Source organism: Ranitomeya variabilis, chromosome 7 (genome assembly GCF_051348905.1).
Source record: "Ranitomeya variabilis isolate aRanVar5 chromosome 7, aRanVar5.hap1, whole genome shotgun sequence".
Classification (NCBI taxonomy): Eukaryota; Metazoa; Chordata; class Amphibia; order Anura; family Dendrobatidae; genus Ranitomeya; species Ranitomeya variabilis.
In genome coordinates this window covers 76,295,939-76,312,135 of record NC_135238.1, presented here as the reverse complement: position 1 = coordinate 76,312,135, position 16,197 = coordinate 76,295,939, and the positions used below count along the sequence as shown (strand labels likewise).

Sequence of the window (16,197 nt, the reverse complement as noted above, 5' to 3'; positions counted from 1 at the left end):
CACACTTGAGATCTCCCCAGAGTGGCTCAATTATATTGAGGTCAGGAGACTGAGATGGCCACTCCAGAACCTTCACTTTGTTCTGCTGTGGCCAATGACAGCTCAACTTTCCCTTCTGTTTTGGATCGTTGTCATGTTGGAACGTCCAAGTACGTCCCATGCGCAGCTTCCGGGATGATGAGTGCAAATTTGCCTCCAGTATTTGCTGATAGTGTGCTGCATTCATCTTTCCTTCAACTTTGACCAAGTTTCCTATGCCGTTGTAGCTTACACATCCCTAAAATATCAGTGATCCACCTACATGCTTTACAGTAGGAATAGTATTCCTTTCATCATAGGCCTTGTTGACCTCTCTCCAAATGCTTGTGGCCAAGATCTCAATTTTGGTCTAATCACTCGAAATTACCTTGTTCTAGAAGTTTTGAGGCTTGTCTCTGTGCTGTTTTGCGTATTGTAGGAGAGCTACTTTGTGGCATTTGCGCAGTAATGGCTGTCTTCTGGCAACTCGACCACGCAGCCAATTTTTCTTCAAGTTCCTCCTTATTGTGCATCTTGAAACAGCCACACCGCTAGTTTTCAGAGAGTCCTGTATTTCAGCTGATGTTATTTGTGAGTTTTTCTTTGCATCCCGAACAATTTTCCTAGCAGTTGTGGACTACATTTTTATTGGTCTACCTGACCGTAGTTTTGTTTTTACAGCGCCCCTGATTTTCCATTTGTTAATCACAGTTTGAATGCTGCTGACTGGCATTATCAATTCCTTGGATATCTTTTTGTATCCCTTTCCTGCTTTATACAGTTCAACTACCTTTTTTCCCGTAGATCCGTTGACAATTCTTTTGCTTTCCCCATGACTCACAATCCAGAAATGTCTGTGGCTGGATGCAAGAGCCTGTCTGGATCCCAGAAACTCACTCATTTGGATGTTTTGGGTTGTCATTATGATTTAAAAAGAGAAAACACAGTAGTTTGACAATAAATGGCTTCACCCAGCCACTAACCATGAGTGGAGAAAAAGTTTTGGTTTTATCATTCATATTCTCTGAAAAAAGACCAAGAAAGCAAAAATTCTGCCGGGGTATGTAAACTTTTGAGCACAAATGCATGTAGGACTCTGAAAAGCTGCGACATTTTAGAAAAAGACATACTTTAACCCCTTCATGACCCAGCCTATTTTGACCTTAATGACCTGGCCATTTTTTGCAATTCTGACCACTGTCCCTTTATGAGGTAATAATTCAGGAACGCTTCAACGGATCCTAGCGGTTCTGAGATTTTGTTTCTTCGTGACATATTGGGCTTCATGTTAGTGGTAAATTAAGGTCGATAATTTTTGCGTTTATTTGTGAAAAAAAATGAAAATTTGGCGAAAAGTTCGCAATTTTCAAATTTTATTCTGTTAAACCAGAGTTACGTGACACAAAATAGTTAATAAATAACATTACCCACATGTCTACTTTACATTAGCACAATTTTGGAAACAATTTTTTTGCTAGGAAGTTATAAGGGTTAAAATTTGACCAGCGATTTCTCATTTTTACAACAAAATTTACAAAACCATTTTTTTTTTAGGGACCACCTCACATTTGAAGTCAGTTTGAGGGGTCTATAAGGCTGAAAATACCCAAAAGTGACACCATTCTAAAAACTGCACCTCTCAAGGTGCTCAAAACCACATTCAAGAAGTTTATTAACCCTTCAGGTGCTTCACAGCAGCAGAAGGAAAAAAAATGAACATTTAACTTTTTAGTCACAAAAATGATCTTTTAGCAACAATTTTTTTATTTTCCTAAGGGTAAAAGGAAAAACTGGACCCCAAAAGTTATTGTGCAATTTGTCCTGAGTATGCCGATACCCCATATGTGGGGGGGAACCACTGTTTGGGAGCACGACCGGGCTCGGAAGGGGAGGCGCGCCATTTGACTTTTTCAATGAAAAATTAGCTCCGATCTTTAGCAGACACCATGTCACGTTTGGAGAGCCCCTGTGTGCCTAAACATTGGAGCTCCCCCACAAGTGACCCCATTTTGGGAACTAGACCTCCCAAGGAGCTTATCTAGATGCACAGTGAGCACTTTGAACCCCCAGGTGCTTCACAAATTGATCCGTAGAAATGAAAAAGTACTTTTTTTTTTTTCCTCACAAAAAATTTATTTTAGCCTCAATTTGTTCATTTTCACATGGGCAACAGGATAAAATGGATCCTAAAATTTATTGGGCAATTTCTCCTGAGGTATCGGTGTACTCACATGTGGTGGTAAACCACTGTTGGGCACACGGCAGGGCTCGGAAGGGAAGGAGCGCCATTTGACTTTTTGAATGAAAAATTAGCTCCAATCGTTAGCGGACACCATGTTGCGTTTGGAGAGCCCTTAATGTGCCTAAACATTGGAGCTCCCCCACAAGTGACCCCATTTTGGAAACTAGACCTCCCAAGGAACTAATCTAGATGTGCGGTGACCACTTTAAACCCCTAAGTGCTTCATAGAAGTTTATAACGCAGAGCCGTGAAAAGAAAAAATCATTTTTCTTTCCTCAAAAATTATTTTTTAGCCCGCAATTTTTTATTTTCACGAGTAACAGGAGAATTTGGACCCCAAAAGTTGTTGTCCAGTTTGTCCTGAGTACGCTGATACCCCATATGTGGGGGGATCCACTGTTTGGGCACACGTCGGGGCTCGGAAGGGAAGTAGTGACGTTTTGGAATGCAGACTTTGATGGAATGGTCTGCAGGCATCATGTTACGTTTGCAGAGCCCTTGATGTGCCTAAACAGTAGAAACCCCCCCCCCCCCCCCCCCCAAGTGACCTCATTTTGGAAACTAGACCCCCCAAGGAACTTATCTAGATGTGTTGTGAGAACTTTGAACCCCCAAATGCTTCACAGAAGTTTATAACGCAGAGCCGTGAAAATAAAAAAAGAATATTTTTCCCACAAAAATAATTTTTTAGCCCCTATTTCTTACTTTCCCAAGGGTAACAGGAGAAATTAGACCCTCAAAGTTGTTGTGCAATTTTTCCTGAGTACGCTTATGCCCCATATGTTTGGGTAAACCACTGTTTGGGCGCACGTCGGGGCTCGGAAGGGAGGGAACACCATTTGACTTTTTGAACGCAAGATTGGCTGGAATCAATGGTGGCGCCATGTCGCGTTTGGAGACCCCTGATCTGCCTAAACAGTGGAAACCACTCAATTCTAACTCCAGCACTAACCCCAACACACCCCTAATCCCAACCCTAACCACAAGCTCTTAACCCTAACTCTAAGGCTATGCCCATGTTGCGGATTCGTGTGAGGATTTTTCCGCACCGTTTTTGAAAAATCCGCAGGTAAAAGGCACTGCGTTTTTCCTGTGGATTTACCGTTGATTTCCAGTGTTTTTTGTGCGGATTTCACCTCCTATTGAAGAACAGGTGTAAAACACTGCGGAATCCGCACAAAGAATTGACATGCTGCAGAAAATACAACGCAGTGTTTCCGCGCTGTATTTTCCGCACCATGAGCACAGCGGATTTGGTTTTCCATACGTTTACATGGTACTGTAAACGTGATTGAAAACTGCTACGAATCCGCAGCAGCCAATCTGCTGCGGATCCGCAGCCAAATCCGCACCATGTGCACATAGCCTAATTCTAACTCTAGTGGAAAAATAAAAGTATATTTATTTTATTATTGTCCCTACATACGGGGGTGATAAAGGGGGGGTTAATTTACTATTTTTTAATTTTGATCACTGTGATAGGTTTTATCACAGTGATCAAAATGTACCTGGAATGAATCGGCCGGCCGGCAGATTCGGTGGGCTCTGCGCATGCGCCCGCCATTTTGGAAGATGGCGGTGCCCATGGAGAAGACGGAGGGACACCGGAGCTCGGTAAGTATGGGGGGGGTGGGATCGGAGGACGGAGGGGAGCGGAGGACTGGGGAGATCGGTGGCGGTGGTGGGGGGCAGATCATGTGCTCCAGCCATGCCCGATGATATTGCAGCATCGGCCATGGCTGGATTGTAATATTTCACCAATTTTCATTGGTGAAATATAACGATTGCTGATTGACTTTCAACAGCCAATCAGAGCGATCGTAGCCACGGGGGGGCAAAGCCGCCCCCCCCTCCCCTGGGCTGAAGTACCACTCCCCCTGTCCCTGCAGGTCAGGTGAAATTACAGTTAACCCTTTCACCCGACCTGCAGGGACGCGATCATTCTGTGACAGCATACACGTCACAGGTCGGATTGGCACCGACTTTCATGATGCATACGCTGCGTCACAGGTCGGGGTTAAAAACTGCTGGGGACCGAGCCGCAGAGAAGACTAGATGGACACAGGCAGGTCCCTGGCCACTTCACTCTGCCGACTACCCTAAAATAATAGACATCTCCCTATACATAGATGCAGGTGAAGCCCTTGATTCACCAAATAGATTGGGCCAGAATTCTTGAGTAGCTCTTTGAAATATCACAAAATGGTTGTACAACTAACGAAGTCTTAATGAATCTGGGTCTTAGTGCTGTTTTAGGGGTTAGAATGCATTCACATGTCAGTGTACTGACCGTGACATCTGATCTAGCCACAGGTCCACTAATACAGACTCTTATATGGCTTAGGCTATGCAGTTCAGATCCTGAGACCAGCAGGCGGTCTGTGGAATGCTATCTCTACTGCAAAACAGGCGTTTAAGACATGAGATATATAATTTTTTTTCTAAAGTTCTATACTCTAGCCATAGTGTTTTCCCCCATGGGCCTTTCAATAGGCCTTACCAACAACAAGACCCCACACTTTAATAATACAGCTCTTGCAAAAATTAAGAGACCACCACATTAACACCCTGTCATGGACAGCCCAATCTCCAGACCTGAACCCCATTAAAAACCTCTGAAATGTAATCAAGAGGATGATGGATAGTCAAAAGCCATCAAACAAAGAAGAACTGCTTACATTTTTGCTCCAGAAGCAGTGTGAATGACTGGGGAAAGCATGCCAAGACGCATGAAAGCTGTGATTAAAAATCATGGTTATTCCACAAAATATTGATTTCTGAACTCTTCCCGAGTTAAAACATTAGTATTGTTGTTTCTAAATGATTATGAACTTGTTTTCTTTGCATTATTTGAGGTCTGAAAGCACTGGGTTTTTTTTTTTTTAATTTTGACCATTTTTCATTTTCAGAAAAAAAAAACTAAATTTATTGGTTGGAAATTCGGAGACATGTTATCAGAAGTTTATAGACGAAAAGAACAATTTACATTTTACTCAAAAATATACCTATAAAGAGAAAAATCAGACAAAACTGAACATTTTGCAGTGATCTCTTAATTTTTGCCAGAGCTGTATAACAAAACAAAAAAGATGCATTAAAATTAACGTAGGAAACAAAATCTACTCCCAAAGATTAATTATATATAATTACACACACACGAGCACGTGGGTAACAATGTTTTTAACTTTTGACTTTCAGCTCCAGCATCCACTACTGCTTTGATCGTGAGACTGCCATCATTTTATACACAATCATCTTGGCTATTTCATACATAAAATTGACTTGTAACTATTTAGCATGTGATTAGTTATGCAGATTCTTGACATGTCACTGCATTGTTACCGTTTGGCTCCTGGTGGTGGAACAATCTTTTTCTTCCTGAATACTACAAAATACAGCCTTTTCTCCCATTCCCTAATAGCTCAGTGTGTTATTTGGTGGACTCCCAAGTGAAAGATAACTGGTTTGAATCGAGGAGCACAGTTTTTTTGCTAAGTGTTTTTATATTGTCATGAACATTCATTAAAGATGTCATTTATACTAAAAAATTTTAAGGCGTTGTTCTTGTCGGATTTACAATTTTTTTTTTTTTTTTATAAACTCCCTTGGGTTATAAGGTGGACAGTACCTGAGGCAATAACCAGGTCGGCATCCAGGTGCAGAAGTTGCTGCTCGGTAACAGATTCCCAGTCGAGCTCAGCTACTGATAGAACAGGCTTTTGGTTTTCGCTGGTGACTGAATGCTCTTCGCTCAGGATAAAGCCATTGAGCCGAATATTTTCCTTCAGCTGCTGAAGGACTTTCTGGTGACAGTCACTGAATGTGTATTTCTTAGGAGAACAGCTCTTGCATATGACCAGTCCGGTCAGACCAACTCCACTCCCGAGTTCTAGAATCGTCCTCAAAACACAGGGAACAAAGTTACACTGCAAGCACTATAAACAAAATTTGTCTTAGTAAACTAGAATATACAGCATGTGTATGTATATACCGTAGTAGGCAGGTTGGTCTTTGCCAAACCATGTCACAACATGCACGTGCCAAGTGGCACGGATAACTGCATCATCATTAATGCTTGGGCACAATTTTTAGGTAATAGTTTACATAATAATGAAATTGACCTATATTAATCGGGACGATTTACATAGTCAATCTCAAGGGGAAGCATATGGGCTCATACTCGCATGCGAGAAACTTGGATGAGTCTCGCGCGTCAATACCCGGCACTCAGGAGCGGAGCGTGCGGCTGCATGTATTGCTATACGGCCTCACGCTCCGATCTGAGGGCCGGGTATTGACGTGCGAGACTCAGAGTTTCTCGCATGTGAGTATGAGCCCTATGAGTGTAGGTACACAGACAAAATTGTGCTGATCTGACTGATTTCCTTGTCTCTTTTCTAAAAGACAAAAGAAGATAGTAGATGACTAGGTAAAGCAGGATGGGGCATGCTAGATTTTTCTCTCACCAGTCATACAAATATACACACCCAGCCAAGCTGAGCATCCGGGCTTGTGGTGGTATCAGGAGAAATGATCATTCAGCTAAAGGGTTTTCCCTAAAATCGCAAGTGGGGATCTGACTGCGATCAGTGGAGGGATAACTTCCAAAACACTGAGGGTCTTACTAGGACCCCTGTTGATCCGGACAACTAGAGCTCTAGAGAGCCCCATATGAAAAGAGTGACAGTCAGGCATGCGCACTTCAGCTACATTCGTTCTCAAGGGGACTTCCAAAGATAGTGGAATGGTTTGTCCTCAGCACTCCCATTAAGAATGAATGAAGAGGATCTCCTCTCCTTCCACAAGGGACTTGCTCTTGGAATTGATGGGGATCTCAGTGGTTTTGCAAGTTATTCCCTAACCTATGCATAAGGTATTATGTCCAAACTGGGTAGAAACACTGAAGTGTGTGATCAAATATAGCAGATTTGTTAAAATAAATTCTATTTGGAACTAAAGAGAGCCTTTCACCAAATGTTTAACAGGATGTAATAATGACTTGCAGAGCAGGTGGCAGATATCAGTTTCCACTGGTGGCGTGTACTTCTTCCCCAGTATGATGCTGACCAATAAAACAGGCAGCAACACTCAATAGACAGAAGAACACCAGCCACAATAGGTTAGAGCCGATTGTACATCCCACACACTGAGCAATAACAGACAGCCCTGATCTCCTCCTGGTCTAACCTCCTGCATCAGTCAGTGGGTGGCAGAAGAGCTGAGTTTAGCTGTGCAACATTACAATCAATTCTTCTGATTACTGAGTGTGTCAGTAAGCAGACTTATCAAACAAATAAAGCAGCACACTGTAGCGCCATAGCATGCAAATATGAAAATTGAATTGCATTACTGCAAAATTGAGAAAGCTTAGTGCATAAATTGGCCAATTCATTTGTACCTGGAAGACACAATAAGGCGTTTCTCGTTTCCAGGACCTAACTTATGTGCACAGGTTGCGGATTTCCTGTGGATCTGCAGCGTTTTTTTGCCGTGCAGAAATGCTGCAGATCCGCAAATGATTTACAGTACAATGTAAATCTATGGTAAAAAAAAAATGCTGTGCTAATAGTGCAGAAAATTCCATGCGGAAATGCTCCAGATTAAAAGTAGTAGCATGTCACTTTTTTGCGGATCTGCAGCGTTTTTGTACCCATTCCATTATAGAAATCCGCAGGGGTAAAAAAACCACAGTAAATCTGCAGAAAATCTGCATAAAAAACGCGACAAATCCGACCTGCGATTTCTGCCAAGAGATGCAGAATTTGCACAAAAAATTCCTTAGGCTAATCCGCAACGTGGGCACATAGCCTTAATGCCAATCCTCTCTTAGAATAAAGTCTTCATCTGTATGGGAGCTATGAATCCTCTCTTAGACTGAAATCTATATCTCTGTGGAGGGGTAGGGTCTTGCTGGGGATTAAAAAAGCTTAAGGCTAAAAAGGTAGAGTGATCAGTCAGAAGGCTAATGAATACAAATTTTAAAAAAACTGACTGTCACATCCAAACATAAACTAGGTGTGAACAGGTGCTTACCTAGAGTCACCAACTCATATGCACTCAAACAAATAAAGCAGCACACTAGCGCCATAGCATGCAAATATCTCCACAGAGATATAGATGAATTGGCCAATTTATGAGCTAACCTTTCTCAATTTTTCATATTTCTAATGCAGTAATGCAATTCAATTTTCATATTTGCATGCTATGGCGCCACAGTGTGCTTCTTTGTTTGCTTGTATATGAGTTGGTGACTCTAGGTAAGCAACTGTAATTTGAAATTAGTAAGCAGACTTATGTCTGCTGTGCTAAGGCAATGTGTAATTCCTCTGGTGTGAAATCAGAGCAGTCATTTGCTAAATTAACCCCTTCAACCCTGGGTCTTTCACCTTCCTGACCAGGCCAAATATTACAATTCTGACCAGTGTCAGTTTTTATGGTAACTCTGGAACGCTGCAACAGATCCCGCCCAGCAGTGTGAATAAATCAGGAGAGACTGCAGGGCGGGATCTCGGGCCGCGGGCACACGCAGGCGTGTGTACAAAGACATCATGTGATGAGAGTCGAAGGGCAGCGAAAACTGCGCATGCCCCCCCCCAAAAAAAAAAAAAACTTACAGCACAGGCGCCGAGGACGTAGATGAATGCAGAGGAGGCAGCGCATGGAGGAAATGAGTGATAGCTGGGAGGCATTTGTGTCCGGGGGAAAAAAGACATGCCCCCTGGACAGACTACAGGTATGGCGGGCAAATTATAAAAATGAATATTTCAGCGTTGGAAGGGACCTCAAATAAAAGACCCACCTTGACAGAATGCAGCATCAGTGCTGCACAAGGTGGCTCTTTTAGTTAAAAACGCCAGGGGGAGGGGGTGACAGGTTCTCTTTAAAGGGAATCTGTCACCAGTTTTTTGGGTTACCAGGTAAAAATATCATTCAATTTAGTGTCCCCTATGCATTACACAAGTACTTTTGCTACCCCTTGACTCCCCACGTATGATTCAGAAATTGGGGAAGAGTTGACGTTTTTATTGGTACCATTTTCAGTCACAATGTTTTTTGATTGCTTTCTATTCTGATTTTTGGTAGGAAAAAAAAATAAACACCAGCAATTAAGGAATTGTTTTTTTTTGTTTTGTTTTTTTATGTTCCGCGTATGGTAAAATTGATAAGGCAGTTTTATTCTTCGGTCAGTACGATTACAGTGATGCACAGTTATATAAATTTTTTAATGTTTTGGCGCCTTTATTCAATAAAAACTATTTTATAGATAAAAGAATTGCTTTTGCATCGCTTTATTCTGAGAGCTATAACTTTTTTATTTCTGCGCTGACAGAGCTATATGATGGCATGTTTTTTGCAGGACAAGATGATGTTTTCAGTGATTTTTTTTTTTTCTTTACACTCCTTTTTAGTTGCGTTTTCTACTTTTCTCTGCTGGTATGATGAAAAATCAGTTTTTGGCCACTTTTTTTTTTTTTTTTTTTACGTGTTCACTGAAGGGGCTAACTAGTGGGACAGTTTTATAGATCAGGTCGACACATTGATACTAAGTATGTGTACTTTTTTTGTTAATTTTTGTTTCTATACAAATATACATATTTATAATATTGTTATCATTTATATTTTATTACCTTCTAATATATATATATATATATTTTACATTTTTTTTTCTTTAATTTCTTTATTTATTCCCTCTATGGAACATTAACTTTTATTACTGTGATCACTAGTGTAATGCATTGCAATGCATTACACCTGTCAGTGTTACACTGACAGAAGGCTCTTGGACCATGCTCCTAGAATGGACTAAAAGGCCACCATAGCTGGTAGACCAGGAGATTGACATGACATCCTTGGGTTGCCATGACTACCATCGGGCCCTTGCGTTGACGTCACTGGGGCTCCGATCAGAAGGGAGAGGGAGCTCCCGTAAATGTTGTGATATTGATCGTAGCATTTAGGGGGATAAACAGCCGGAGGCACTGCAGGCACCGCCACTTGCTGTGACAGCCAGAACACAGCTATTACTTACGCCGAGCTCCCGGCCGCGATCACGCGGGTGCAGTTACTGAACCAAGCACATTCGCCATGACGTACCTATATGTCATTGGTCAGGAACCCCTTCCCAACCATGACGTATTAGGTACGACAGATGTTATGAAAGGCATTACATTTAAAAAAAAAAAAAAAAGTTTTATTTCACTCTGCAACCACAATTACATCCTTTGTACAGTTCAACATGAAAGAAATTGGTGAAAGTTCCACTTGGTTCACTGCCGCTTTTAGCTCTACCAAAGTAAATGAGGAACCAGGGCAAATTCTTCTTGTAGCTAGAGAAGAGTGAGCCTATTCTGATATATTTTGATTTAGGCCTGAAATAACTTCAATTGTGTAGAATAAAAAAACTCCTATAGAAGTTCCCAAATCTATCTGGCTATTCCTCTACTATTTGGTCTAATTACCGTATATACTCGAGTATAAGCCGAGATTTTCAGCCCAAATTTTTGGGCTGAAAGTGCCCCTCTCGGCTTATACTCGAGTCATGATCGGTGGTGGGGTCGGCGGGTGAGCACTGTCATATACTCACCTGCTTCCGGGGCTCCTGGCGCTCCCCCTGCCTGTCACACTGTCTTCGGTGCTGCAGCCTCTTCCCCTGAGCGGTCACGTGGGACCGCTCATTAGAGAAATGAATAGGCTGCTCCACCTCCCATAGGGGCGGAGCCGCCTATTCATTTCTCTAATCAGCGGTGCCGGTGACCGCTGACAGAGGAAGAGGCTGCGGCACCGAAGACCAGCTGTCCGGGGGAAGGAGCGGGACGCCGGGAGCAGGTAAGTATGTCATATTCACCTATCCTCGTTCCACACGCCGGGCGTCGCGCCATCTTCCCGGCGTCTCTCCGCTCTGACTGTTCAGGCAGAGGGCGCGATGACGCATATAGTGTGCGCCCCGCCCTCTGCCTGATCAGTCAGTGCGGAGAGACGCCGGGAAGATGGCGCCGAGGAGCTGCAAGCAAGACAGGTGAGTATGTTTTTTTTTTTTTTATTGCAGCAGCAGCACAGCTATGGGGCAATAATGGACGGTGCAGAGCACTATATGGCACAGCTATGGGGCAATAACGGTGCAGAGCACTATATGGCACAGCTATGGGGCAACGGTGCAGAGCACTATATGGCACAGCTATGGGGCAATAATGGACGGTGCAGAGCACTATATGGTACAGCTATGGGGCAACGGTGCAGAGCACTATATGGCACAGCTATGGGGCAACGGTGCAGAGCACTATATGGCACAGCTATGGGGCAACGGTGCAGAGCACTATATGGCACAGCTATGGGGCAACGGTGCAGAGCACTATATGGCACAGCTATGGGGCAACGGTGCAGAGCACTATATGGCACAGCTATGGGGCAACGGTGCAGAGCACTATATGGCACAGCTATGGGGCAACGGTGCAGAGCACTATATGGCACAGCTATGGGGCAATGGTGCAGAGCATTATATGGCACAGCTATGGGGCAACGGTGCAGAGCACTATATGGCACAGCTATGGGGCAACGGTGCAGAGCACTATATATATGGCACAGCTATGGGGCAACGGTGCAGAGCATTATATATATGGCAGCTATGGGGCAACGGTGCAGAGCACTATATGGCACAGCTATGGGGCAATGGTGCAGAGCATTATATATATGGCACAGCTATGGGGCAATGGTGCAGAGCATTGTATATATGGCACAGCTTTATGTGGAGTATCTATGGGGCAATGGTGCAGAGCATTGTATATATGGCACAGCTTTATGTGGAGTATCTATGGGGCAATGGTGCAGAGCATTGTATATATGGCACAGCTTTATGTGGAGTATCTATGGGGCAATGGTGCAGAGCATTATATATGGCACAGCTTTATGTGGAGCATCTATGGGGCCATAATGAACAGTGCAGAGCATTATATGTGGCACAGCTTTATGTGGAGCATCTATGGGGCCATAATGAATGGTATGGAGTATCTATTTTTAATTTTGAAATTCACCGGTACCTGCTGCATTTTCCACCCTAGGCTTATACTCGAGTCAATAAGTTTTCCCAGTTTTTTGTGGCAAAATTAGGGGGGTCGGCTTATACTCGGGTCGGCTTATACTCGAGTATATACGGTAACTCAATCACTGCAAATTAAGAGCTGCAGTATTTAGGCAGTGGGCAATTATTTTAAGCAAAAGCAATATAGAGGATATTTAGTGAAGGGAATGGAATAAACGAAAACTGCTTACCGATTTCTGAAGATTTCATTATTTTCAATTGCCCATTCAGCTAAGGATAGAGCGGCTTCCCATGTCACTAGGCCTGTGGTTCCTCCTGAGATCATTGCAACATTTTCAGCTAACGTTACAAGGTCCCCTGTAGGCTGAAAAACAACGTTTATTACACTGGAAAGGTGTTCTATGATCTACAGCAAAGGCTAAAACTGTAACCTATATGGTCACAATTGTGACCACAAATTACAAAAGGATATTGGCATTAAAGGGACCCCGACAGTGGATACATGCTGCCGCCATGATTGACAGGTCTCTCCCTATACATGCACACAGAGAGAGACTTTACACTCCAGGGGAACAGGTGGGGACTAGTCACCAGTGCAACTTGGTCCCTTGCCAGCTTTTAAGGTATGTTTTTCTCTGAAACGCCACAGTGATCGAGTCAAACCTACAGTGTTCAGCATAAATACACTCACCGGCCACTTTATTAGGTACACCTGTCCAACTTCTTGTTAACACTTAATTTCTAATCAGCCAATCACATGGCGGCAACTCAGTGCATTTAGGCATGTAGACATGGTCAAGACAATCTCCTGCAGTTCAAACCGAGCATCAGTATGGGGAAGAAAGGTGATTTGAGTGCCTTTGAACGTGGCATGGTTGTTGGTGCCAGAAGGGCTGGTCTGAGTATTTCAGAAACTGCTGATCTACTGGGATTTTCACGCACAACCATCTCTAGGGTTTACAGAGAATGGTCCGAAAAAGAAAAAAAATCCAGTGAGCGGCAGTTCTGTGGGCGGAAATGCCTTGTTGATGCCAGAGGTCAGAGGAGAATGGGCAGACTGGTTCGAGCTGATAGAAAGGCAACAGTGACTCAAATCGCCACCCGTTACAACCAAGGTAGGCCTAAGAGCATCTCTGAACGCACAGTGCATCGAACTTTGAGGCAGATGGGCTACAGCAGCAGAAGACCACACCGGGTACCACTCCTTTCAGCTAAGAACAGGAAACTGAGGCTACAATTTGTACAAGCTCATCGAAATTGGACAGTAGAAGATTGGAAAAACGTTGCTTGGTCTGATGAGTCTCGATTTCTGCTGCGACATTCGGATGGTAGGGTCAGAATTTGGCGTAAACAACATGAAAGCATGGATCCATCCTGCCTTGTATGGAGCATCTTTGGGATGTGCAGCCGACAAATCTGCGGCAACTGTGTGATGCCATCATGTCAATATGGACCAAAATCTCTGAGGAATGCTTCCAGCACCTTCTTGAATCTATGCCACGAAGAATTGAGGCAGTTCTGAAGGCAAAAGGGGGTCCAACCCGTTACTAGCATGGTGTACCTAATAAAGTGGCCGGTGAGTGTAAGTACAGAGCAACAAATTTGTCAGAAAACTTGGTTCCTATCAGAATCCACATTTTCTTTGGGATACCATACTTCAAAATACTCCCACAAAAGTGGGCTATTGATTGCAAACACAATGTGTTATTTTGCACACTAAAAAAAAAAAAAAACAAACATTTTGTTTTACTAACATTCATTCAAAACCATGTTGCAAAAATTAGTACACCCCAATGAAAGCCTTAGACGCAAAGCTAAAGTTTAGACTCAAAATTCTAATTAACAAGATTTCAACAAGAGGTACTGTAAGTGTAATTATTCATTAAACAGGTGTTCAACAGACAACCGACTATAAGATGGAACTACTTAAAGAAAACCCCTTCCGTTTTCATGCTGTCAGCAATTGCACCACATGGTAGAGAAATGTCACAAGCCCTTTGAATGAAAAACATTTATCTACACAAGAAAGGTGAAGGCTTCAAAAAGGTCAGCAAAGCTTTACTTATCAGTCACAATACTGTAGCAAAAGATATACAAAAATGTAACAAAGAGGGAACAGCAACTATCTCAGACACATTCAAGCCAACCATGGAAGTTAACACTTAAACAGGAGAATCTTCTGATAAGAAGGGTTGAAGAAAATTGACATGCAAGTTCAATGCAGGTAGCTAAAAAAGATGAAAGCCAAACGGGTGAGTTTTTTCCCATGGCACAATACAGTGCACACTGCAGAGGATTGGCATGCATGGGTGTCGTCCACAAAGGAAACATGCACAAAAAGTCAGCTTATAATGTGCCCATATTGAAAAATATAAAGACTACTGGGACTCTATACCCTGGAGTAGTGATGAGCAAGTAAGTATACTCGTTGCTTGGGTGATCTCCGAGTATTTTTAAGTGCTCGGAGATTTAGTTTTCGTTGCCTCAGCGGCATGATTTACGGCTGATAGACAGCTTGAATATATGTGGGGATTCCTCAACAAACAGGCAACCCCCGCATGTATTCAGGCTGGCTAGTAGCCGTAAATCATGCAGCTGCGTCAACAAAAACTAAATCTCAGAGCAGTTACAAATACTAGGAGATCACCCGAGCAACTAGTACAATCGGTCATCACTACTCTAGAGTAATGAGACCAAAATAAATGTTTTTGGATCTGATGGCTTTAAAATTGTATGGCGTCAAAAAGTACAAAGAAAAATGCACGGCGCCTACAGTGAAACGTGGTGGCATTGTACTTATGTTGGGCTACATGAGTGCTCCTGGTGTCAGGGATCTACTTGTCATTGATGGTATCACAAATTCATAGATGCACTGCTCTATATTGAAAGACAATGCTACCACCACTCCATGCTCTTGGTAGACGTGCACTTTTCCAACATGACAATGATCCAAGATACATATTTAAGACCACTGTTGAATTTCTGAAGAAGAACATGGTGAAACTGATTCAGTGTCCAAGTAGGTCTCCTGAACTGAGCTCAACCAAATACCTATGGTGAATTCTGAAGACACAAGTTGAGCGTCACTCTCCATTCAGCACCAATGCTCTAAAAGAGGCAGTTCTTGAAGAACGGAAAAAAGTTGATTTTTCACTTACCGTAATAGCTGTTCCTCGTAGTCTTCATGGGGGGGGACACAGAACCACAGGTTAGTTTGCTTCTACACGGAGGATGACACTATTATTGTGATTAATTAGAATTGGCTCCTTCCTAACACACTATACCCTGCCTGCTGAAGCAGGCTTTCTCAGTTTTGTGGATAGCAGTAGGAAGAGAAAAGAATTAAGGCAAGAAGAAACATAACTAAACACCCAAACAAGCGACCATGGGAGGGAGCTGTATCCCCCAATGAAAACTGCAAGAAATAAGATTTTACAGTAAGTATAAAATCTACTTTTCTCGTTGATGTCATTGGGGGACACAGAACCATAAGACATCCTAAAGCTGTCTCTAGGGTGGGTAATATTAAATATCATGCCATTACCACCTAGTTTTCTGCCTTAGCCTAAGCGGAAGTCTGAGCTACTGCCGCCTGCAGTATCTTCCTACCAAGGCTTGCATCTGCCGAGGTGAAAGCTTGCACCCTGTAAAATATAGAAAAAGCATGCACCGATGCCCAAGTAGCTGCTTTAAACAGTTGCAAAGCCGATGCCTGATGACGAACAGCCAAGGAAGCTCCCACAGCCCAAGTAGAGTGTGCCCTAATCCTAAATGGAGACACTCTGGCCTTAGCCTTATAAGCCTGGATAATAGCAGTCTTGATCCACAGGGCAATTGTCGCTTTAGAAACAGACTGACCCTCAACACTACCTTACTCTGATGAAGACAGAGCCGCAAGCTC

General features: G+C 43.0%; 1 protein-coding gene across 7 annotated transcripts in view; it reads right to left on the bottom strand.

Annotated features, from left to right (window-relative positions):
• The window catches only part of EEF2KMT (eukaryotic elongation factor 2 lysine methyltransferase), a 31,014-nt gene that overhangs the window by 2,680 nt on the left and 12,137 nt on the right, over positions 1–16,197 (bottom strand). For all 7 annotated transcript variants that reach the window (XM_077275285.1, XM_077275283.1, XM_077275280.1 and 4 more), the window contains 2 exons: positions 12,527–12,660; positions 5,889–6,160 (listed from right to left, as the gene is read on the bottom strand). In XM_077275285.1, the coding sequence (XP_077131400.1) occupies positions 5,889–6,160; positions 12,527–12,660 (406 nt within the window). The remainder of the gene's footprint in view (positions 1–5,888; positions 6,161–12,526; positions 12,661–16,197) is intronic.